Here is a 26,771-nt window from a genome sequence, read left to right as displayed (position 1 = left end):
TGTTGTGAAGTTTTGTTATCACGGCTTCGCATGCTTAGTTCCCAGCCCCCAGACGCTAAGATCTAGATAGTGACTTAACGCAACGCGGCCGATGGCATCTCTGTAATGTTAGTAATTAAGAGAAAGTTTTGGTGACACGAGATTAAGAATGTTATGTGTGAACTGAGCTTGGAATTCGAGGTTCCGTGTGAAAAAGCCGACGCAAAAATGTAGTGTTTATATTGAACTGTAAAATCATGTGACTCACGTAAGATTGTTTGGCCAACGCCAACTATGTGTGGTGTAGTGTATGCGCGTTCTTAAGCGGTCGCATTTTAATGTAAGGGATGGTATAACCTTATATTTAATAGATGACGGAATGAAACCCTCTGCCTGTCTGTACATAGGTACCGCTTTTGGATATCATAATCACAGAATCAGAAAATTTTTGTTTTGTTATAAGGCAGCTTCCGGGGGAGTCTCTTCCAAACAAAACTCAAAATTCAATTTACACCACTTATTTATTATACCGTACAACACCACTAAATATTACAAGGATTTTAAGAGCTAATTAAACAGCTAGACGTTACTCACTAGACTAGCCTAATTTTCTTAGATACATGCTTTTATAAAATAATGCAATGACGTAAACGATGCGGCGTAAGTAGTTCACACGTGTTACCTACATTCTAATGCTGGCGCTGCATATAACAGCCCCCCCGATAAGACGAAGCTTTATCTCAAATAGATGAAGCTGAGTACAAAGTTTAAACTTATCAGATAATCTAAGTAGTTATTCTAAGTTGCGTTCGGCATTTAAAAGTTATGCACATTTCGGGAGGAATTAAATTTCACTTCATTAGTTCGAGGTTTATCTCGGAAAGTAGGTAAAGATTTTACAGATTTATTTTCGTCTTCGGAACTTTCTGTCATTTCGATGGAGTTAACATTATTATGAGTTTTACTTCTGCTTTCATTATTACGCTGGTTAAATATTTGAATACAACATTTAGATGCTGAACGCTTATGATTACCATTAAAATAATAACACTTGAAACACTTAAATATAAAGTATAGCATCATAAAACCAACTAAAGATAAAGTAGCACTAGAATAGTATGTACCATATTTCACAAGGTGAGATTGCTGCTGTAAGTTATCTATATCATTTTCTAAACTGTCTAGTTTATGAGATGCGGATTTTAAAGAGTCAAGATTTATATTGCTGAGGGAGATGGGTGTTAGTAAAGGTAATGTATTATTGAACTTTCTTTTCTTACAGCAGTCATCTTCTATGATATTGAAATCTGAACGCATATTATTCGGGATAAATACATTTTTAGATGTACTTGGGAGCAATCTGACAGTTTTAGAGTATCCAGTACAATCGTCTGTTAATTTTAAAATACCAGTGCCAAATATAGGGTGTTCTTCAATGTTATCATTACATTTTACAGTGAGGTGGCATGGTTTTGATTGTACAAATATCCATTTGTTGTTATTTAGGACATGCCAAATGTCTACATTGCCAAAAATCAATTTAGAGTCACATTCTTTGGGTAAAGATTTCGATACTTCGGTAAAAAGTCGTGTTTCACAACATGGGTTGTTTATGCTAGAGTAAATAGTTATTAACGGGCAAATGGAATATTCGCTACTGACTGTGGTACATGTATCTAGATTTTCAAATAGTGCGTAATGTAACTTATCATCGGTTATCGCCATGAAAGAACTAGTAGGGTGTATGAGAGAGAAAGTGTTAGGATTTTCTACTTCGTGAGGTATAGGCAGAGGGAGAGCTTTATAAACGGTGTATTTTTCGGGATAAATCAATGGGATACTTAAAACAGAAACTAGCTTTCGGTTAAAATAGTAAGTAGTTAACTTAGAAATGTCAATTATAGTGTGTATGTTTTCTAAAGTTATTGGAACAGGAAAATTCAAGTTATGATTAAAATTGATATTATTTTTTAATAATTCCTGATATAAGTTAAAGGGTGAGAGGACTGAGGGGTGTAAAATATTCGTTTTGGAAAATAAAATTGCATTCAAGACAGAATCTAGGTAATTGGATGCCGCAATCAATGAACTCTCTATTACATTTACTAGGTTGTTGACGCGCGACATATAAGTCAGCTGTTCATTTATCATTGTAACTTGAGCCAAGGCTCGGTTCATGTGGTCAAGTTGGATGTTTATTTTTAATTCGTTTGCATTTAATTTAGATATGGTTGAGTTGAATGTATTTATGCTGGATTTGACGATGTGTATATTGTCTTTCATAAGGCGGAAAATTTCATGTTCGTTTTTTTGACAATTTTCAATTGCTCCATCATATTTTCGGGCATCGTCGGCGTCTAGAGTGCCAAAGAAGATCTTTAGAATTTCGCCTCCAAATTCTAGAGATTTCCTGGTTCTGTTACGGGTTACGTCATGAGGTAGTAAATGGTACAATGATGAAGACTTTGCATAATTCGATTCCAGTAATATTTGTGTGGAAGTTGCTATATCGGTGCAGTCGAATAGAGAGGTCAAGTTAATTCGGTTACATAAAGTAGTAGTTTTATTGAGAAGTCGTTCAATACTTTCTAAATGGGGACTTAAAGAGATAAGGTTTGTGTGAGTTACGACATTCCAAGAATCGTGAAAGAAGTGTACGGTGGTTGAGGGGTCAAAATATATTCCTGGGCTCTGAAGAATCGGTGTTATTTTGCTTCCAGCGGAGCATCTTCGGAAAAGGGTTCTGGAAAGAGAGTAAAAGTCATCGTTTAATTAGGGATGAGCGGGTTTAATTTCATTAACATGATACTTGGTATGCCGGCGGTTAATACAAAGAGTGACGTTACGTTTGTTATTGACTTTAATTATTTTGTAAGGGCCTTTCCACACTGGGGATAGGGCCTTGCGAAGTCTATGATGTTGTTTTAAATAAACAAGGTCACCAGTTTTATACGATATTTCGCGAGATGGAGAGTCGTAATATTGTTTAGAAATTTCTTTGCTTTTAAGGATATGCTCTAAGGCTTTTTCACGGCTAAAGCGCATACGATATTGAAGGGCTCGTACATACTCATTGTAAGTCAGATTATCACTTGTTTCATACAGAGAATTAGGAATATGAGGTTTGTGTCCGTAGAGAAGTTCGTAAGGTGTGTATTGAGTTACACTATGAGGAGTGGTGTTGTAGCAAAGAATAGCTGTAAATATATAGCAGTGCCAATCATTCTGATTTTCATTCACAAACGATTTCAAATATTCTTTCAAGGTCCCGTTATTTCGTTCAAGGGCACCGTTTGTCTGTGGGTGATAGGGTGTAGAAAAAAGTGATTTTATCTTAAAGATATTGTTAATCTGTTTAAAAAGGTCAGAAGTGAAACAGGTGCCGAGATCGGTTAAAACCATTTTTGGGATACCGAATAGGGCCATGAAATGTACAAGGCTACGAGCTACTTCTTCACTTGTAGCTGTGACTTGTGGGTATGCGCATGAGAATTTGGTGAGATCATCTTGGATGGTTAAGATAAATTTGAATTTCTGAGGTCCGGCTTCCGGAAGGGGACCTACTATGTCGAGTGCTAAACGTTCAAATGGTTGTGTACTGGACGAAGTTATCACCATAGGTGCCTTATTGCATTTTCTTAGTGGCTTATTGATTTGACATAGTTTACAGGATTTAACGTAATTTTCGATGTCCATGCGCATTGTTTTCCAATAGTACGAGGCTTTTATTCGATTAAGCATACGGTTCATTCCGGGGTGTCCGGCGATGGTGGAATCGTGATTTTCTTTAAGAATTTGAGGGACTTCGGCTGGGGTAGGGTATATCGTTTTGTTCTTGTATATGTGTATTTTTATGTTTGTATTATGGAAGATAAAGGAAATCATGTTATATATTTTGCTGTAAGAGATTTTTGTGAATGGCTCTGTGAAATCTGATATCGCTAAGTCGGTGAGTGTGGGATTGTTTTGTAAAATGATATCTCGTAAGGACATGAGCAGGTTAAAAATAGATTTATAATTTGTTTCCTCGTAGTGATTTATTTTTGTGAATAAGAAATAGTAAGTCTTTTCGTTATTGGGAAATGGCAGTACAGTATAGGGTTCGCGTTCGGAGTTACGTAATTCGCCTTGGTTTGGTAAATTGTTTAATATTTCTTCGAGGTTCGGCATAGAGGGGTCAAAGTCTAGTGAGGTAGGACATGCGATTGAATTAATTTTAGACCGCAATAAGTTTTCAGAATGCTCTTCAATTTTAGTGTTATTTTGCCCAGTAGCGTTAATAAATTGCTTTTTAGAATATTGTTCATAAGTATCTTGGTTAGGTGTGTTTGCAATTTGGTTTCGGGTTATAGCATGTACCGGGATGCGAGATAGGGCGTCAGCATTGGAATTAAGTTTGCCTTGCTTGTAAATAACTTCATAATTATATTCTTCTAATTTTAGCCTCCAGCGTATAAGTCTGCTTCCCGGATCTTTCACATTAAAAAGCCATGTGAGTGGTCGGTGATCGGTGACAATTTTGAATTTGTTTCCGTATAAATACGGACGGAAACATTTTACTGCAAAGATTATAGCTAAGAGTTCCTTTTCGGTAGTAGAGTAATTACATTCCGCCTTATTCATCGTACGGGACGCATACGCGATGGGAAGGTCCTTTCCTATAGGACCTTGTGAAAGCACGGCACCGACTGAACTGTTACTTGCGTCAGTCGTAACTACAAAAGGTTGTGAAAAGTCAGGGTATTGGAGTAGAGGTGCTGTAGTTAGTTTTTCTTTGAGATGATTAAATGAAAGATCTTGTTCTGAAGTCCAATTAAATGTAACATCTTTCTTTAGAAGGGAGGTAAGTGGTTTAGTTATTTGAGAAAAGTTGTCTATAAATCTGCGGTAGTATCCAACTAATCCAAGAAAAGATTTTACTTCTTTAGCGTTTCGCGGAACAGGGAATTGAGTGACAACCCTAACTTTATCGGGGTTAGGTTGCACGCCTTTGTCGGTGATTATATGACCTAAGTACGTCACTTCGCGTCGGAGAAATTCACACTTATCGGGTTGCAATTTTAGATTATATTCTCGGAATCTGTCGAAGACGAGATGAAGTTTTTGGATATGACTCTCGAGGTCATGTGAGTATATGATACAGTCATCTAAGTATATGTAGCAGTGTAGGCCTTGTAGGCCTGAAAGGACGAGGTTCATAAGTCGTTGGAAGGTAGAAGGTGCGTTTTTGAGACCGAAGGGCATTCTATTAAATTGGAAATGGCCTGATATTCCACTGGGGTTGAGAATCGTAAAGCCTGTTTTCGCTGAGTCAGCAGGGTCCATTGGAATTTGGTGAAAACCGGAAACGAGGTCTAATGTCGAAAAGTATTTAGATTTTCCTAATTGATCAAGGATATCAGTTATAAGTGGAATTGGATAAACTTCGGTTACCGTGACGTCATTCAGGCGCCTGTAATCGATTACGATGCGCCATTTTCTTTGACCTGAGGCGTCGATTTTTTTAGGGACGATCCAGACTGGTGCACTCCAGGGAGATATAGAGGGTTTGATAATGTTTTGGTCTAGCATTTTCTTAATTTGCTTATCAACTTCTTGTCGATGACATTCTGGGAACCTGTAGGACTTAGCATTGATAGGCGCAGCGTTGCCTGTGTTGATGGAATGTTTCAGAGCTGGGGTATGAGTCAAGGAATCCCCTTCGAGGTAAAATATATCTGCGTATTTACTGCAACATTGTAGTAGTGACTTTCTCTCTTCTGGGTTCAAATGTTCGTGACGTATGAGGTCTAACACGCGCTGAATACGATTGGACTGACCTGAGGTTACATTGTTTACACAAGTAGTGTGTTCTGATGAGTCACTCATAAGAGCGGAGTAATCTATTGGAGTAATAGTGACATTACATTCTTTAATTTCGATGGAAGAGTCGGTAGTATTTAAAATAGATACGTTGGCGCGTTTGTTGCATTTTATAGTAACTATACAATTGGCTAAGTAAACACCGTCTTTGAGCTTGTGATCTAAAATGAGGCCCTCTTTGATACCCGCGAGTTCAGAATCTGGATTGGAAATAACACATTCTATTACGCCTTCGGATCGAGCTGGGATTATGTAAGATTGTTGATTAAAATGGATTTGTAAAGTGTGGCCCTGTAGGGACAGAGTGTTAGTTCTATAATCTATGTTGCATGTGAAGAATTTTAGGAAATCGTTACCTATAATGCCGTCATATTTGAGATTGACTTCGTCTTTAATGACGTGAAACTTGTATGAAATAGTATCATCTAGGAGAGGGAATTGTAATTGTGAGGACCCTAGTGTTTCACAATAAGAGTCTGTGTCGTTTATTCCTTTAAGTTTAATAATCTCAGAGGAAAGGCATGGTTTTTCTTTGAAACTGGAGTATTTTATAATACTGACACTAGCGCCTGTGTCGATAAGGAAACAGAGAGGTTGTTCAGAGTCAGACATCGTCAAGTATGTGTAAGGCAAAGATATCCCCTTTTTCAATGAATGAATTTCGTAGCATGGTATTTCAGATACGGTATCGTGAAGAGCAGGGGCAGGTTCTTTCTTAGACTCGGTGGGCATTTTTGTGCTTGATTCAGTGAGAGATAGTTTAGGTATTGATTCTAAAGATGAGGAAGGGCTTAGTTTGTTTACGTTAAGGTTCAATAGAGACTGGGAAGTAGGACTCCCTTTGGAAGGAGGTGTGAGATTGTCATGAGATTTAGAACGACTCAACTGCAGTCTGTGTGGTTGAGAATGTTGAGATGAACAAGGAATAGTAGGACTCCGAATTTGTGGAGATGTAAGCTTAGCATTGGATTTAGTATGACTCAACTGCATTATATGTGGTTGAGATGAATAAGGAATAGTAGGACTCCGAATTTGTGGAGATGTAGGTTTGGTATTGGATTTAGTATGACTCAACTGCATTATATGTGGTTGAGATGAATAAGGAATAGTAGGACTCCGAATTTGTGGAGATGTAGGTTTGGTATTGGATTTAGTATGACTCAACTGCATTATATGTGGTTGAGATGAATAAGGAATAGTAGGACTCCGAATTTGTGGAGATGTAGGCTTAGTATTGGATTTAATATGACTCAACTGCATTCTATGTGGTTGAGATGAATAAGGAATAGTAAGACTCCGATTTTCAGGAGATGTGAGATTGGTATACAAATTTGGGAAACAGCGAGAGACAGTGGTCGTGTCCTTTAATGAAGGTGATCTCGGCAGACACGCGACCGGGATCTTATTTAGTTTAAATGATCATCATAATTAGTTTCTAATTGCACTTCGCAATAATGCGTATTGACCTGGTTACCCGGTGTGTTTGAACTTTGAGCACCGGCATTAGCTGCTGACGCGAAATTTGAAGCGCCGCCGCCGTTAAGGCGCATATTATTAATGTATTGTCTCTTGCGACACTCATTTATTGTATGTCCTACATTTTTACAATAGGCACAGACCTTTGGTTTATTTGGGAATTGATTTGGAGAATAATCTGAGTTTGTAGGGGGCCTGTTGAAAGAATCGGGATGCTGACGAGGTTTTATGTAGTAGGAATAACGTTCCTTTTTAGAATGGAAACATTCAGATGAGGTATGGCCCGGTTTGCGACAGACGTTGCATGTTTTAGGTGTTTTAGGAGTGCTACGGTTAAGATTAAATATCTTTTCTTCCTCAATCGCGTAACTGATTCCTTCATTAAGGGTAGAAGGGTTTTGACTTCGGACAATGTGTGAGAAATCGGGGTTTAGACCGAGAAGGAAGGTATTAAGGGCAAGATCTTCCATGGCGGCTATGCGACCCGGCAGTTGTTTTGCATCTTGACAAGAGTATTGAATATCGGCTAAAATTCTAGTTAAACATGACTCGACGCGCAGCGAATAATCTGTGACTGATTCAGTAATAAGTTGCTTACATTTTTGAAGTTCTAAAAGTAAATGTATGGAATGTTTCTTTTCACCAAATGTAGTTTTAAGAAAGGATTTTATTTCGGCCCATGATGTGAAGGTTTTTAGGCAACACGCTAGTTGAGCTTTGCCTTCTAATTGTGACACAATATATTTACATAATACATTCTGTTGTTCTGTACTGGCTAGGCTTATGGCGTTTTCGCAATTTGTTAAAAACGCCGGAAGTGATTCGCGATCCCCGTTATAGGGTTTGATGAATTTGGTCAAAACAGATAGAGTTACTTTGTCACTCATTTTGATTTTGGAAATTTCTGGAACTTGTTTAATTTCGTTTTCGGTGTCAGATGAACTATCTGTGGAAAACGAACTCGATTTTTCAGACTTGAATTTGTCCTCAGATTGTTCTTCTTTCACTAATGACATTAAAGTTAGTTATGCATGTACAGGACAACAGGTGTAAGTCTTAAATTATAGATATAGGTATAAGTACTAATTAAATTATGTAAAATTAAGTTTAACGGCGAGTATACGTTGAGCACTTATTCACTTGAACTTGGTTTTCTTTTGAAACTTAAGTACTTTCACTGATAATAATGAAATTGACTCACAGGAAGATGATTAGGCGCAGGAACATCCTTGGCGATGTCAGTAACTGGATGCTTTGAGGTTTTGCCGTGAAGCGTTGCGTTAGGTGTGGTGCGGGCTCGTCTGTGTACGAGGCTGATCGTCGACCTGGTGTGGGCTGAACGGGGGTGTTCCGAATGCGGGCTCAGCAAGGATGCTGAGGCTGACCGTCGATCCGGGGCTGAGATGCGGGCTTGGCGGAGATGCTAAGGCTGACCGTCGATCTCGTTATGATGCGGGCTCAGCGAGAGGCTGAGACTAACCGTCGATCTGGAAGCTGGCCTTGGATTCGGAATAACGCGACGCGACTCTACGAGTTGTCTCTTTGCGTTATCCCACCGCTGCCACCAATTTGTTATAGGGCAGCTTCCGGGGGAGTCTCTTCCAAACAAAACTCAAAATTCAATTTACACCACTTATTTATTATACCGTACAACACCACTAAATATTACAAGGATTTTAAGAGCTAATTAAACAGCTAGACGTTACTCACTAGACTAGCCTAATTTTCTTAGATACATGCTTTTATAAAATAATGCAATGACGTAAACGATGCGGCGTAAGTAGTTCACACGTGTTACCTACATTCTAATGCTGGCGCTGCATATAACAGTACGCAGGAATTGACGAGTAACATTTCAAATGCCACAACCAACACGTAAAGATGGCCATTAAAACAATTTACTACCTTTACAGTGGTCCACTGCGAGCCACCACCGCAAATCCCGAACGGGCGCGTAACGCTGTCGCACAACGCGTCAGTATTCGGCGCGGTGGCAGAGTACGCGTGCGGCCGCGGGCTCCGGCTTGTGGGCGCGCGCCGCGCCAGCTGTCTCGCGAGCGGCGTCTGGGACCAGCGGCCGCCGACGTGCCAGCGTGAGTACTGCCGCGGGCGAGAGATGGCGCTGGTTCTTAATTATGTTCTATACTGTATCTTATGGAATGTGTAACAAATAGCCAGCATAGGTACTTTGCAATCGCGGCAAATGACGTATAAGTATAAAAAAAAAATATTGTCAATATAACTAAATACTGACTTTACATGACATGATCTTTTGAAATCTTGCACCCTAAAACAAAACCAACATTTGTGTTGCTATAAACCTACAGATAACTAATTAGTATTATTTCTTCCCGCAGCCGAAGAGCGCTCAACAACAACAACAACAACAACGACAACCCTCCCTCCCCCCACCACGCCCTCCCCTACCACCCGTGTAACCCGTCCGCCGCCCACGCGCCCCCGCTCAACCCCCCGGCCGGCGCCGACGCCGTTCGTAACGCCGGAGACACGCCGACCCCGTCCTAAGACGACGGAGCGGCCGACAACGAGATACGAGACGAAGGTCACGGATGCCCAGGAATCGCCCACTAGCCATGTGCCGCATATTATTGTGGCTAGTCATCCTAGGGAGAATCAAGTAAGTATACATATAATGCGTTTTTAAAGAAAAAAAAATTGAACTCCTTCAAGAAAAACATATAAAAGAACATATGCCATAAGCCCAGAACGCATTTCAAACGCGGTAGTTTTATAGAAAACCAGTGGAAATTAGATAAATCAGTCGATTTATTCATATTTCATAAAAGAACTTTACTGTAGCTATGTTTTTATTTTGTTATCAAAACTAATAGTAACGTTTCATGTCAGATATAAATATTCATTGCCTACATAAACTGATCATTGTACCAGAAAGTACATCGACTAGCGACCAAAAGCAACTGCCGATTTAACCACACGCAGAAAATTACCATTAAGTATTTGCTAGCAAGTAAACAAAGTGAACGTAAACAAACACTGATTGGTTTCATGAATACTTTTTGAACATTAAAAACATCTTTGTAAAGATTGTAAGATCAATTTTACGATTATGAGTAGCTACACAAATCGTCACTACTTTAAAAAAAAACTTGTATCTTCGTCTGTCACTGAAAAGAAAATTGTAGTAAGTATGTATGGAATGCATATAGACACTGCGTTTTAACTTTGAGGAGCAGCGTGATACGAGATTTTTTCAAAGTAGTGACGAAATACATATATCCCACAAGACGAACCTTATACCCAACAATCAATTTTACAATATATTTTTTTTAACCACAGATCCTAGGCAGCGGTAACAACATCCGCGCCGAACAAACTCCTCGAGTGAACGTGCCACAGTCAGTCGACGGCGAGCGGCGGGAGCCAGTCGGCGCGCGCCTCAACCTCGGCGCCGTCGTCGCTCTGGGCGCGTTCGGCGCGATCGTGTTCCTCGTAGCGATCATCACTACCATCGTCATTTTGGTGCGGAGGTGAGTTGAGCCGCAGTATAACAAAGAGTACTATCGTACAGTATGGACACTCCCGCTACCCGCTGAAAGTGCCACCTCTCGGTTACCTGACAGTTATCGCCTGTCAAAAACGCGAACAGTCGACCTACACGAGCTTAGACTGTGTGCTAGGAACGCGCCTCTTTCATATATTTGATCGCCAGTGTCCGAGGGTGTGGTTGAACGGAGGCGGTGTGTGGAGGTTGAGTCACACGACTTGGGGACGGTTGCACCAAACCGTCCGTTGCGGAGTAGCGTTCGAAAATCTTTTTGTATCGAAATTTCCATAGACTTATGTTGCGTGACGTTGATGTGTCTGTTAACTGTGGTTGATGCAACTGACCCTTAGTCGATAAGGATAAGTACAGAGGTGGAGAAGTCAACCAGTCTAAGATTACTGTTTGATGTAATAGTGTTGTTTGAAGGCTGACAATTGTGACGTCATTTCTAAGTAAAAATTGTACCTAGGCGTGACGTCATGCGAAACCTCAACGCACGAAAGAAAAAATAAAAAATACGTGTCTAAAATTCTTTGATAATCTAACTGACTGACTAATTAGTTTTTTTAGTCGTCTCGCCTATTGCGTCAAAGCGGTGGCATCGAATATGTTTCTGCGTTTAGTTATTTTACCGACTACGGCGTGGTGAGCAAAATGTGTAAAGGTGTTTGTATTATAATAACAGCGTAATGGTCGCGTTCAGTTACATCCAAAAAGCTACACGATCAAAAATATCGGAACACTCTTTTATGATCATAGTAGTAGTCGTAAACTAAACAAGACTAATTCCTCAATGATATTTAACTATTTACTATAGAAGAATAAGTAAAGGGAAGAATTGTAACTGCATACATCAGTAAATGCGGGTTATTTATATAGGCATAGTTAAGCGACATCTAGCGACAATCACGCGTCAATCACGCGCCAAATATCGTGAATTATCAGTACCACTACTCGATACTAGGTGGCAACTGTGTCTCGTCTGCCAAAAATTAATATTAGAACAGTTTACAACTTATATTACAAGCAGAAGGAATTGAAAACAGAATACTGATTAATACTATTGTATTATTAGCTAAAAATTGATGAGCATTAGACTTTTCGTTCGGCGCGACATCTATTGACAAGTAGCAGTACTGATAATTTACACTAGTTGACGCGTGATTGTCGCTAGATGTCGTTTAACTATGCCTATACAAATAACTTCCCTTACTTATTCATCTACGCTATTTACTTACTGTCTCAGACTTGCAAAACAAAGAACTCTACCTCTTAAAATGTACTAAGATTTATTCTACGGATATCTTTATCTTTTTATTTCTTAATGCTTCTGTTCGTTACTATCAGTTCGATAAAACTTGGGTATTTCTTTTCATTACTATTTAAACTGAAAGATAAAATTTAAGTAGTTATCTATTTTTCGCTAGACGTTTACAGACCTTAACAGTAGCTGATATAAGTTATTCTATAACTTTTACTTTCAAAATTAACATGATTATGATTACAGCAATTCCCGAAAAGTTTGTACATTTGGATCACGTCTCCGATTTTGATAAAAATGGTAGGCTGATAAGAGTCCATAATGCTGAGCAAGATCCATTAGGTTTCCCAAAATGTCTTAGGTAGTTTGTATGAAACCTTCCTTTTTTGTTGCCAGATTTCTATACATTTTCGGTAACAAACAACATCAAGGACATTTTGAGAAACCTAGTGGATCTTGGTCAGCATCATGGACTCCATCAGCCTACTAATTTTTGTCAAATCGGAGAAGTGATTCAAATGTACAAACTTTTCGGGAATTGCTCATTATATTGCACATAATATTTCTCAAACATATTTTATTCTAATAGCATATTAAATTAGTAGGTATGCGTTGGATACGTTGCCGAAGAAAAGGGGTATGAAGCGTGGCGCCCACTAAGGCGGAATCTAGCCTCGTCGAATCGAGTTCTCATACATTTCAATGCGATTCGACACGTCGCTAATGAACGCAAACTCATAAGAAATGCAGAAAGCGAATTAACGACTTGGTGCGCCTAGTGGACGTCAGGCTTTATAATTGCGCCAGTACTTTTATAGTTCATATAATGCAATTTCTTTACCCGTTAGCGATGATTTGGTTAATAAAACCATAGTTCTATCTATCGTTACATATATTGGCGACTTGTATAGGACGTATTAGTATATACATACTAATAATTAGAAAGATGTAATACAGCGTTATGTACGTTAACTATTTAGTTCACGAAGCCTTTCGCGCGTTCACTGGTTAGCGGTGACGTAGCCAATAGTAACACAGCGCCATCTATCATTATAAAGTTACAAACCGGCTAGCGGTGCCATAGTCAATATAGTAATACAGCGCCATCTATCGTCACAAACATGAACTGCTTGGTTAGCGGCGGCGCTCGGCACACGGCCGCGCCGGCGCCGCGTTGGTGCTCGCTCCTGGCGCTCCCGTTCCCTGACCAGCAAGTTGGCCGGCGGGAGTTCGCGCGTGCGCACCGACACGTGCGCGCTGGACGGTTCAGCAACCCGTTGTAGAGGTACACAAGGGGGCAAGTTGAGTGTCTTATTCTTTCGAAGAATGTGCAACTTTTAGACAATGCCTCTGGTGTTGTAGGTCTATGTGAGGTCCTATTGAATAGAACAAAAAATTGCTTTGGATGATGAGGATTATAGATAATAAATATAAAACTGTCCAACTTTGCCATCAATATATTTTGTAAACGTTCAACTTTGCCAGTAGTAAGATATAAAATAAAATTTGAATTTAACAAATAATGTATTTATGTGTTATTTTTTCTAAAAAAAAAGTTACTAATAGGTACATTGTTTTTACGTTAATTTTAAGTATATTATATATGATAATGACGTATTTTCACAATCACATTATTTCATGCGGAGCGTTAGATAACTGTGGCCAATTTCTGAGAGCTCTAAAATGTGTGTAATTTTTTTTATACTACGTCGGTGGCAAACAGGTATACGGTCCGCCTGATGGAAAACGGCCACCGTAACCTATGGACGCCTGCAACTGAAGGGGTGTCACATGTGCAAAAAAGCCTAAAAGTTGCTTGTTTTTCGAAAAAATAAAATAGGACACTTTCTTCTGAAACCCTCTGGTGGGATATCGGGTGCCCTGAGTAGTTTCTATGTCGCCACTGCGTCGCTTCAACGTCTCTCGTAGGTTGACAGTGTGTAAGGTTGACATGGTGGCTGATTTTGACAGACAGAAGCACAGAAATGTAAAGAAAAAGGTAAAGAAATAGTTTTAAAATGTGACTTAGCAAACATCAATATTATTTACGACTTTATGTCAGGGTTTCTTATATGACAAGTGAAGAAAAGGCCATCGTATCAGAATTTCTGTTAAGATTTCAGATAAAGTGGTCTTTTTTGCTTGCAATCTAAACTTAGTTTATCTTTAGTGAAAAACCGCAATTAAGATAATTAAAATGCAGGGTAATCGAGTTTAGTGTATATTTGTATAATGTAATTATATCGTAGCCGTTATGATAAAAATAGAAGCGTCGGACGACGAACTATGAAATGCCTGAAATGATTCATGGTTGCTTAAAACTAAAGTGCTTTTAGAAATAAAAAGCCATCATGTCATCCACAGCAGGGTTAGCACATGATTGTGGCGACAGTATATCGCAGCGATATAGATCACACGTTTTTTTTATTTGTACCTCAATGACATAGGCAGTGGTCCTACCAGAAGCAAGTACGCGATGAGCTATAGGGGACAGAAACGAACAAATGATACTCGCTCCCAAGTAAATAAAGAGAATCGATGATGAGCGATAAACTATAATCGCTCGTTCTCTACACTGAGACTTGTGAATTTAACAAGTTCTACTTGTTGCGGGTTTATCCGTTTGAAACAAAAGTATTTTAGTAAGCGGAATAAATAACAATATTGATGATACAAGTCGAATTTGTACGAACAACAAGGTCAAACTTGTTAAAAGATATTTGATTGAATCAGCCAAACATATTTTTAAAACAATATGTGACATGTTCTTTTTTAAAATCGACTTGTTGATTCAAATAAAACTTTGATTCAAATAAAATAAAACTTGTAGAATGTACTAGTTCCACTTAACAAAATCAAGCTTGTAGTTTGAACCAAAGAGCACGTCGGCGCTATTTTAACCAAAAAAATTGCTGAACGAACATGAAATCTAGTTGTTTTTTTCTTTGTGTATTTTGTTTACATGGGAGCGACTATCTTTTGTTTCTATCGCTGATAGCTCAGCGTTTACTCGCTTGTGCCATAAGAACGGGTCGTCTATGTCTCAGCTACTCTTTCGCCAATCATGTGCAAGCCCTGCGCACACGCACAGATACAGACAAGCACCGCACACGCCATCTTGAAAAAAAAAACACGTTGACAGCCCACCGCAAAACACGCAAAAAATATTTACAAACAGCACATTTTTAAAGCTACAGTATAACACATATTGCATTTGTACATACATACAATATTTACGCACATTTTTGACACTTGTCCGTTTCTCTAGGAACACCATGTATCGCACAAACGTTTAAATGAATCACACCAAGCTACGCATCGTTTCGTTCTTTTATTATTTGAAATGATATCTTTGATAGGCACCGATGAGTATATGCACATCTTTCTACTCTCAAAATTATTTATAAGGTTTTATTACATGACTTTGGATGCAGCGAATAATATTAAATTAAAAACTACATTATAAAAATAAAATGTAAAATACAATAGCCTATTTTATTTTTTGTAAAAGATAGATTCATTAAAATCATTAACTTTTTAATGGACTAAGTAATTGAGTTTTCAAAATCTAGAATTCAAGCACCTCATTAAATCACAATCATTGTCCATAAAATAGAAACCATAAAATAAATGTTCGGTGGTCATTTTGCTGTAGAATAACTGATTATAAACTACAATTATGACACAACAAAATTATCGTCTTTAATCAACGCGGCGACAGCAGAGCATCCGTAGTCATGTTATAAAACTTTGCCTCCTCCTTCTAACCCCCCCTCCTCTTGCAGAAAGCACCACGACGGCAAGCGCTACCGCCATCACGTATCCCCCGACTGCAACACCGTCGCGTCCCTGGACTCCTCCTCCTCAGAATCCCGCTCCGGTCTCAACAGGTACTACAGACAGGCCTGGGAGGAACTCCACGAGGCCACAGGCGCTAAGGGCAGGCGGCACGACCGGGAGGCCCCGAAGGACGGGTCGGAACTCGTCGTGTCGGACGTGTATCCCGCGCCGCGGGACAAGAGGAGACATCACCATCACCACCACCATCGCCAGCCGAGGCATCCTGACTGGCATTCGCCGCATCGTCCGCAGCATAACCATAAGCCAAGGTATTGATTTTGGAAATCGTTTCAGCCTGTGGTGAAGATAGGTGCGGGTCGTTTCACCTAAACTGGCATGGATGAACAAAAATTTGATTGTTTGAGTGACACCTGTCGTAACTGTCAAAGGTCAGGGCCATTTTCATTCACTCATTCGTTCCATTCGCGGCTCTTGTGGATTGACTTTATAATTTGTAATTGGTTTTGTAATAGTGTAACTTTGCCCGGTGTAAAGTTACACTTCTTTTACGAAACTTTAAGGTTGAAATGGTTATATGAAACCAAGGCTGAAACGGTTTTTAGACATTATTTAAATATGGCTTCTTTTCGGCTCGAAAAGGCGTTAGAGTATATGATGAGTAGGTATTATATATCACTGTGAAGAAAAGTAAGATGACATGACTTTGTACAAAGCTCGTCCGTTCAAAATTAAATAATAAGTATATACTTATGAGTTAATGTAGGAAAGTAGTATTATTATATTTATGTATCTGTCAAAATGTACCTACATAACTTAATATTGAACCATAATTTATTATTTTCATAACCATCATAATTTACATTGAGACATCAAGTAAAATAGAACTACATAAAGTATATATGTATATATAGTACTTCTATTCATTCTAATTTGGATCACTAAATAACATGAGAAAATCGCAAAGAACGTAGGTAAGTAATTAACATATTATAAAGTGCTGTGAATACTGACAATTTTGCCCAGTTGACAAAAATATGAATCAGTATTTTTTTTTTCTTAATTTAAGCTCAAGTATAACAGTTAAGTAACTGACTTTTTTTCTTAGACACACTGCGACATGCAAGCATGTCTCTCTTGACTGTCCTCTCATTTGTAACGAATCTACAATTATGAGTCTATATATTTAATAGAATTCAATAATTGGCTATTTATTATTCCTATTAGGCTGATATTAATAACAATATAATATTATGGTTATTTTCATATTCTGTCTTGAGTACTTAAAAGGTTATTTTTGTATGTCCGTCAGTGGCATAGCATCCAGGAATTGAGATTATAAGATATTATAATCTCAATTCTAATTATTCTAGGTATATTATTATACTTATATGATATAAATATATTTATTTGGCTGACGATGCTTTGTTCAAAGTCTAGTACGGAACCAAATAGCTATTTAAACAATTGTTATTTGTTAATTATGTTTAGACCTTAATATAAGGGATTTAATAAAAATTACTATCTATATTATAACTATTCATAAATGTTTTCATGACGCATACAACGAAGTTCGTAAAATGAGACTGTTTCATACATTCCTAATGATATGATTGACACCTATTACTATAATAGTCGACTATTTATAGTATTTTATGCAACAGGCGTTTAAAGGAGGTCAAAAAAGACGAGTGGCGTGGGTAACAATTTGAGGCGAAGCCGAAAATTGTTATTGAGACGACACGAGTATTTTTTGACCCAGTTAAACACCGTTGCATACAATACTTTTTCTACGACCATGCACTTAGTTTTTAATAGTTTTCTTGAATAACTTTCGTGAAATTCACACTGTTTCCTGTATTTTGACGCAAAGGTTTGCACTGTCAGCTCCGCTGCCCAAAGCCTTTCCGCGCACTCGCGCAGTGTCGTTATAAGGCGTTGCCATGGTTACAGAGCCAAACAATGCGTTTTCAGTTTTTTCGATACTGCGCGCATGCGCGGAAAGCCGGTGGACACTGGCTTTGGGGAATAGACCTTTATGTAGGGTTTTAAAGATCTATGCACGACCGTGTAAATGACGTATAACAGTTCGGGAGTAGAAAAAAATAATAATTACTGATTGAATTGTACTTATATGTAGAGTATAATTATGTATGCGTGTATGTTGTTTTATTTTATGCTTAGCTTGTTCGTGTTTCTTATAGACATTGCAAAAGTTATTTGAGCTAAGGCATATTATTACGATTTCCCTTTCTGTCTTTATACAAGATTTTTTTTCTAATACTCTAAATAATAAGTTTTGCTATATTTTCAAAAGCTCAAATAAAAGTTGCTATACGGCAGGCAGGTTGCAAAATATAATTAAATAAACGAAATAAGTACATTACATTACTGTAAAATGTTGCCAACTTTGCCTCCACCTGGTAATTGTGATCCAAATGTTTTAATATACAAAAACCATATAATGTATAGGTCTTAAACTTTCACTTTATAAAGCCCTTTTTATTAAATAAAGATTAAAATAGTACATTACGATACAAGTGCGTAAAAAAGTAAGTTCGAAACGAGTGGCGATAAATTAAAACACGACCAAAGGGAGTGTTTTAAATCGAAATGAATTACGAATTTCCTTTTTGCACGTGTATCGTAGGACGTTTTTCAGTACAGATGGCCCGCCGAAGTTTGGACCTGGCATATAATGAACCACTTTTCGCACTAGTGCGTTTAAAAAGCACCACCTGTACTGAAAAAAAAAACTTTCAACATAGCATTGGCAAATAACCTACTATTTCGCAACACCACAAGATGATAATTTTGAAGTGACATTCCAATTTTGGCGCAAAGTTGGCACATTTTACGGACTAATTTGACTGTAGCTTTAGTATTCCTCTCTTTAGTAAAATTATATATTTATGCTACGACTATGATTACCTTGATCTGTTCTTATTGTATATTAGTTTATATATTTCGTATTTACACTAGTTTAGTAAGCAGTTATTCTGTGTACATATTATAGGTTAAGTTTTGTAAGATAAGATTGAAGTTAATCATCGTGTTTCGCTCTTTACTCTATTTGTAATTGTAATTTTTGTCTTTTGTAACTTTGCCCACTTTCTTAACTTACAAATTGTCACACTTTTTGTTGTTTTATCATAGTAGGTATTAGATTCGGTAGATATATTATATACCTACTTTTTCTGTGTTAGATTCGGTCCGAGATAGGTAGTATGGCAGTGACAGACTCACCTTTTCTTTTATTAAAATCTGGGTAATGTTGGGACCACTTTATATTTCTCAAATTCCGCGTACTTAAACTTCATAAATTAATACAAAAGTACATGTTGTCAAATAATTAGTTTATAAACAACGTAAATATAAATGAACAAGATAAATATGGGCAAAGTTGCAACATTTACCGTTTGTAAAATTGTGCTACTTATTTATTTTATTTCTTTTTTTCTATTGACACTTCCACGTGTGGTACAAAGTAATATTAAAGTATATCGACTCGTGAGTAGTACAAGCCGCGTTCTTTGAGTTTGTATGAAAAACAATTTGTATGAAAATGTGCCATGAACGGGCAGACATGACGTAAGAAATCTGAGGGTGTGTAATAATTTATTACTGTGTACGGTTAGATTTATTTGTAAATATTTTCACTGGTTGCAGTAGGCTAAACATATGTTTTAAGCTCAGAATAAAATAATCTTATGAAAAAATTTAAATGACAATGTTAGGCAATGATGTCATTTATGAATGTCAAGTTTTGACACTTCGGCCCAGTTTTTTTTTAAGTTGTGGCAAAGATGTACTAGAGTTGTAAGCAAAATATATTTTTGGCTGACTGTACCAGTCTGTGTTATACTTACTTAAATGTTTATGGTTGTATAGACGTCCGACTTATATCAGAGTATTTTAGAATTAAATATTTGTGATAAACAAATATTTGTTTTTATTTTTCCTTAAATGCTTGTTTACTTAAATTACGTATTTGGAAGTACGAATTATTTACCTTTCATCACCAAAAAGTACTTAAACATATATATTATAGACAGTCAAGAAAATTTAAAAATTTGGGGTTCACCATCTTTCAATATACTCTATCTATGTTTCATAGTACCTAATTTCATATTAGCAAATTGTTTTGACAGTTCTTAAAAAGAAGCCTATTTGACTAGTAGGAAACTAGCCTATACTTTATAGAAAATAAGAAATTTGCGCCTTTTTAAATAATACAATTTGCTTGACAGTATATAACTTAAATATTCATCCAGGTTTCTAAACAATTAATAATACCAACTTTTAATTATTCTAATAGTATAATATAATAAATAAGCCACAATACATAATGTTGTAACAAAATCATCAATAATTGCTTATTTTTTTATTCTAATCTTCTCTTGTCTTTGGCGATCTTAAATATATATAAAAAAAACTTATTTTTATAGTATAAAAAGCGTAGTGTTACATAAAGTAAATAATATAGCCAGGAACTAAGTTTACGTACTTAAAAGGAAAGAATGAAAAAAAAAGAAATATGCGATTGACGTCAAAACACGTCACTGGTCACCAAATTGTGTATTGATTTGGAGGTTATTTTTATGTCAATATTTTTGATAATATGACAAAAAAAAACATATCTGTTATTCCTACATTACTAAATAGCTCATATACCTAATTAAGACTTAACCGTTTGTTTCTAGACATTCGATCAAACAGTAGTTTTATTTAATTAGCATGATAGCAAATATTTTTCCGCTACGGATTAAAGGGTTCAGATAGTAAAGCCTCACCAGAATGTCAGGAGGGCGCTGTTATCCACATGTATGGGATGACAGTTCAATATAGTATGATGGAAATAGTTGTAATGAAATTCCACAACATGGCGCGTAGTCATAAATTTCTGCTCAGTCTGCGTAGCCGAATGCACAAACGTTCACGAAACGCTCACGATAATATCTCTTTCGTAGCTATCTATCTCTATCGCTCTTGCGTATTGGCGTGACAGAGCCAGACTACCTTTCGCGACGTTTCGTTTTAGTTTCGCGTCGCAGAAATCATTCAGCTACGCACACTGGCTTTATATGCCACGTTATGGAGCCGAAAAAAATCTAATCGGTCATGCAACTGACGAATATGAACTTTATGTAACACCACACCACATATACATATATATTTCCACTGATATATGTTAATGATTACTATCTAACGTTAAAACAATATATTTACATTGCCATTAACAATATGGAACTACTTAGGAAGCCTGAAGTTGGCAGTTTATATTAAATGCAAGTTTTAAATGCATCAAGTAGGTAAGTACAAAAAAATACTTATATAATTATGGCAGTTTTGTTTGATTTGATAAAATAATAATAATAGTAATAAATGTTCGTTTTGCTAATTTATGATTACAAAAAATCATCAAGCCGATTCAAAAGAGCGTCAAATTTAACAAATGTATATTTATCATTTCATAGAAAGATTGATACACAAGTTACAAACTTATTTGACTATAGGCTTCGGTTTCTTTTCGAATGATAAAAATACTTATAGAACAGAGTAATAAATTTATTTATCGTTAATATTGTATTTTTTCTGATTTCATATAAAAAACGCACCCATAGTTGACTTTAGTTCATAAAAAATATTCAAAATTGTACTTTATATGTTATTATTTAAAAGTTAACACTTTATTGCTACCTACCTTTATTATGACATATACCTAGTGTATTACACACGTCAAAGTATTATCAAAATTAATTCTTAAATTAGTAAGGCACAATATTATTTAAGTATAACAAGAGATAATTTATTCTAGCACCTTTCTCTTTTCGACATTTTAAACGCCTAAAGTCGTAAAAAAACTTGCCATAACGCCAAGAATAAGTAACCATAAAAAATCGTATTTCATTGAATGATAATTTATCAAATTCATAATATAGTTCAAGTACCTATAATTTCATAGAAAAACACAACGTTAACTAAACGTTTTACATTCTCGACGTCTCCTCGTCGTCGTGGCGTTCGTGGCACGATTTTCATCGACGTGATAAGACGTCCTTGGCAGTCAAAGGATTAACAAAAAAATTAGCCTCCGGTGAAGTAAATGAACATCATTCTTTGCTCATACAAATTGTAAACACAAAATCTTTTAACAGAACACCCATAGCACATTACATATTAAGATCTTTAAAACACACATTCATAAATTATAAGTCATTTCCAAATACGATTCAAGGTGGTTGCACCAAACAGTCTGTCACCGAATTTAGCGTTAGAATGTTTATTGTGTGGGAACTTCCATGACAATTTTCTAAGATATTATAAAAAATATTGCAATAGAAAAAAAATATATTTTCATTTCAAAATTAATCTGAAAATCATGAATGTAATTTGAAAATGACTTAATATTCACATACTAGAAATAACTTGACGCCCAAATTGATCAATAAGTTTCGAGCGTTAGAGCGTTTTCACGTTATCCGATCCGATATAGGATCGATATAAACGGCAAAAATAAAAAATGGCGCCTTTACTATACATATAGGATATCGGTCCTACATCTGACATTGGGTCGGATAGTGAGAAAATGCATATAACATTTCATACAGGCCGATTATGAGAAGGCATAGAATGAACAAAACTTTGATTGTGTAAGTGACTACAACCCCTTTAGCACAATTTGCCTTGTCGCGCGCGAGTCCATAGGTCCATACATCAAGCACGACTTCAAGCATGGACTCGCGCGCGACAAGGCAAGTTGTACTAAAGGGTCAGATGTAGGTACTCGTAATGCGAAAAGATTTACCTTCGTATTGTTACTGAAACATACGAACGTGTCATGCTATTTCATTCAGTCTCAGTACAAGATGTACTGACATTGACTGAACTAGCATGACAAATACGAAAGGTTCCCGGAGAAATACGAAGGAAACCCTTTTCGCACTACATCTATTCTGTATCGATATACAGTCGTAACTGTTTTTTATTTTTTATTAATTGTATCGCTTTTTTTTGACATTCTTGTCGATTTTTTAATTATTATTTGTTGTTTCATGATTAATACATACGACGACCTTTTTGTGAATTTGTGTTATTTTTAAGTTAAAATATCATGTAATTTTCAATAAGAAATAAAGAAAATCTAATATAATCTAAACTGTCAAGAGCTACCTTTTATGCCAATCTGTCATTTAAAACCAACTTTTGATGACAATACGAATCAAATCGTCATCGTGATATGACCTTCTTTGCACGCTAAATTCATTTACTTCTAAACAATAATCGCGTTCGAAACGTCTAACTGTAGGAGGCCCTCTTCGGCCCCTCGGTGGGCTCCAGCACGATCCTCTTGAAGCAGCCTTCTGGCAGCTGGTCGAGTATGTCCTTCACGTTTTCCACTTCCAGACGAAGGGAGTCATGCTCGTTCTTGTATTGTTCCATCCATCTAAAAATAAAGTAAATAAATATAAATAAAATATTATATAGGACATTCTTACACAGATTGACTGAGGCTCACGGTAAGCTCAAGAAGGCTTGTGTAGTGGGTACTCAGACAACGATATATATAATATACAAATACTTATATACACAGAAAACATCCATGACTCGGGAACAAATATCTGTACTCATCACACAAATAAATGCCCTTACCGGGATTCGAACCCGCGACCGCGATGTAGCAGGCAGGGTCACTACTGACTAAAGAAAAAAAAAGAAAGTAAAGGGTGAAAGAGAGAAGAGGGGGAAAGTGTGAAATTGGCGGTGTATTCGCTTACCATCAGGCGACTTGTATGTTCGTTTGCCTCCTATCCCATAAATAAAATTAGAAGTCTATTTTATAATGCACTGGTCCCATCAAAAACGAGTAAGCGATGAGCTATCGGCCTTAGGCACTGGTCCCACCGCGAGCCAGTGAGCTATGAGCTATCGGCTATAAAAACGAACAAAAGATAAGCACTCCCGTGCAAGTAAAAGAGACACGGCGATATTGATAGCTCATCGCTGGGCGAGTAACTATAAACATCGCCGTGTCTCTTTTATTTATTTACACGGGAGTGATTATCTTTTGTTCGTTTTTATAGCCGATAGCTCATAGCTTACTGGCGCGCGGTGGGACCCGTGCCATAGAAACGAACAAAAGTTAGTCGCTCCCGAGTAAATATAATAAGTTTTTTTGCAAAAATGTCATTTTTGGCAGAAGCTTTTATCGCTGACTGTACCTTTCTTTCAACAGTCATCTAAACTTTCCGAGACGTTTCTAAAAACCCCTTACTCGATGGGGATACGACGTTTCATGACAGAGTTCCTATGGCCACCTTTCTGCTTCAACATCAGATCAGCTCCATGATACCATAATATTGTATTGTCACGTGATTTACATATGTGTGCAAAATTTCAGCTTAATCGGAAACCGGGAAGTGGGTCAAATTTAGCTTCTACGTTTTGACGCACATACTAACAAGGCAAGTTGAAATAAAAGCTTGTAAAAAGAGACGCGATGAGGTGGTGGTGTTTTCGTTCGACACCCCTGCTGGGATGTGAGTGGCCCCTTCCGCGCTGGGCGCTGTGGGGGCTGTGTCGGGGCGCGCCCCATCCTCGTGGGGCGGTCTGACGCCGTCTTTTTGGGGACGACTGGGAGACGCGATGATAGTGCGAGCGAGTTATTTATATACACCGTGTTTCACTTAACACTAAAAACCTGAAACTGTTTGTTCAGAATCGAGAGTAGAATCGATTGAGCTATATCTTGATGGGGGTAATATTTTTTGTTTTAATTTGTATTATTAGTTATTGTTTACGTGCCCATTCTACAAATTCGTAATACAACATTGTGCATATCATATTGTTAGAGGTTGTATACCTTTTTCAGTATTTAAGGGTATTAATACTGGCTGGTTACTTGGACGATTATTTTTTCCGCTACGAGATAGACGTTGTGCGTCAGTTTAATTTTAAAGTTTATCATAAGTCATAACTAATTGAAATCGTACCTAATTACAACCTTGTCATTTTGAATGTTAGGTTTAAATTTGCTTACTGCGTCACCTGTCCAATTTGAAGTTTACTGTGACACAGGTTAAAGTGCTTTACAGTGACATAGCTGTCTATTGGTAAACCTTATGTCGTTGCAAGCAATTATTTTATTGAGTGTAGAGTTAAAAGCCGAGTAGAGCTGCACCGAAAATTAAAAATTCAATTTAAAAAAATAATAATCATCAGATTAAAAAATGAACATTGTAGATACGTTTAAAAAATAAAAATCAGTTGGGGTGTCTGAGGTTTTGAGTGATACCGGAAACACGGTGTATAGTTCGTCGCGGAGTAGTGAACTATAATCGCTCGCGCTCTCTCGTTTTTAACGCCGATAGCTCATCGCTTACTAGTTTTAGGCGGGACCAGTGCCTAAGTCCCAGCGTACTTGTACAAGGACAAATTAAATTCGAGTTTTGAACTGTCATAAAAATAAAAGAAAGTTTTAAATTAAAAATCGGAAAATACTTTCGGGGTCTCAGGCACTGGTTCCATCGCGAGCTAGTAAACTATGTGCTACCGGCTATAAAAACGAACAAAAGATAATCACTCCCGAAATAAAAGAGACACGGCGATGTTTATAGCTACTCGCCCAGCGGTGAGCTATTAATATCGCCGTGTCTCTTTTATTTGCACGGAAGTGCTCATCTTTTGTTCGTTTTTATAGCCGATAACTCATAGATTACTAGCTTGTGGTATTAGAACCAGTGCCTCAGGACTGGATGGTAGTGTGTTTACCTCAGGTGGTTCTGCTTGGCCTCTTTCAGTGCTTTGATCTTGCCGTCCAGGTCTAAGGCCACCAGCTCGGCCTGCACCGTGTTCAGATTCTCCTCTGTAAATAAAAAATAAAATAAAAATAAATAGTAAATATTGGGGACACCTTACACAGATCAACTTAGCCCCAAACTAAGCAAAGCTTGTACTATGTGTGCTAAGCGACGATATACATAATTAAATAGATAAATACATACATATATACATAGAAAACATCCATGACTTAGGAACAAATATCTGTGTTCATCACACAAATAAATGCCTTTACCGGGATTCGAACCCGAGCCCCCGGCTTAGCAGGCAGGGTCACTACGCGCTAGGCCAGACCGGTCATCAAAAGTAAAAACCTTAAATATAAAACCTTATTAGTCCACATGTATGAACTATGAACCTTACATAGCCACAGAATAAAATAATAGCAGAGTTGGACAAAAAGTAATGGACTAACGATAATCGATTGAAAAGGAAGATTATATCGTCACTACTTTTCAAAAATCTCGGATCTCACGCTGTTCCTCAAAGTTAAAATTAAGTCTATATGCATTCCATAGATATTACAATTTTCTTTTCATTGACAGACGAAGATACAAGTTTTTTTTTAAAGTAGTGACGATATTATATTATATTCTCTCTATTATAGCCTCTTTATTCCTTTTTTACACATTCTTATATACACGTAGTTACTTGTGTTACTTTTTTTTAAGTAAGAAATAAATACATTCCAACTTAAGTATAGTGTTACAAATTTTTTTTTACAATAATAAAAAAAAGAAAATTAATTAGTTGTCATCGAAGAGTTTTTAATGTTAATCGCGATTAAATTAACGGTCGAATCGTTTCCAGCGCTTAATTTCTTCAATCGATTGATTATTCGAATAATTTTAGGAACAATTAAATATCAAAACATGATCTTTTGTTTTCATAGGTAATGCTGATTATAAATTAATGACCAATTTGAAACCCTGAGTTGCAGAGTTAACTTAGCTTGACTTTACGTACAAATTGACTACCTGTAAAGTATCAATGGAGAATTAATTGTGATATCAATTGATCAATATACTA

The 26,771-nt window shown here is 37.1% G+C and overlaps 2 protein-coding genes across 2 annotated transcripts in view; one reads left to right on the top strand and one right to left on the bottom strand.

Annotated features, from left to right (window-relative positions):
• LOC125241875 overlaps positions 1-17,547 on the top strand; it is a 108,274-nt gene extending 90,727 nt beyond the window's left edge. Inside the window, exons 10-13 of the mRNA XM_048150560.1 lie at positions 9,231-9,410; positions 9,675-9,955; positions 10,636-10,826; positions 15,890-17,547. Of these exons, the coding sequence (XP_048006517.1) occupies positions 9,231-9,410; positions 9,675-9,955; positions 10,636-10,826; positions 15,890-16,220 (983 nt within the window). The 3' untranslated portion in view covers positions 16,221-17,547. The remainder of the gene's footprint in view (positions 1-9,230; positions 9,411-9,674; positions 9,956-10,635; positions 10,827-15,889) is intronic.
• Positions 17,548-22,823: 5,276 nt separating this feature from the next.
• Positions 22,824-26,771, bottom strand: part of LOC125240670 (laminin subunit gamma-1) — a 69,770-nt gene continuing 65,822 nt past the window's right edge. The window contains 2 exon segments of the mRNA XM_048148677.1: positions 22,824-23,349; positions 25,674-25,767. Coding sequence (XP_048004634.1) covers positions 23,202-23,349; positions 25,674-25,767 — 242 coding nt within the window. The 3' untranslated portion in view covers positions 22,824-23,201.

Source organism: Leguminivora glycinivorella, chromosome Z, assembly GCF_023078275.1.
Source record: "Leguminivora glycinivorella isolate SPB_JAAS2020 chromosome Z, LegGlyc_1.1, whole genome shotgun sequence".
Lineage (NCBI taxonomy): Eukaryota > Metazoa > Arthropoda > Insecta > Lepidoptera > Tortricidae > Leguminivora > Leguminivora glycinivorella.
This window is presented reverse-complemented; position numbering and strand designations above follow the sequence as displayed.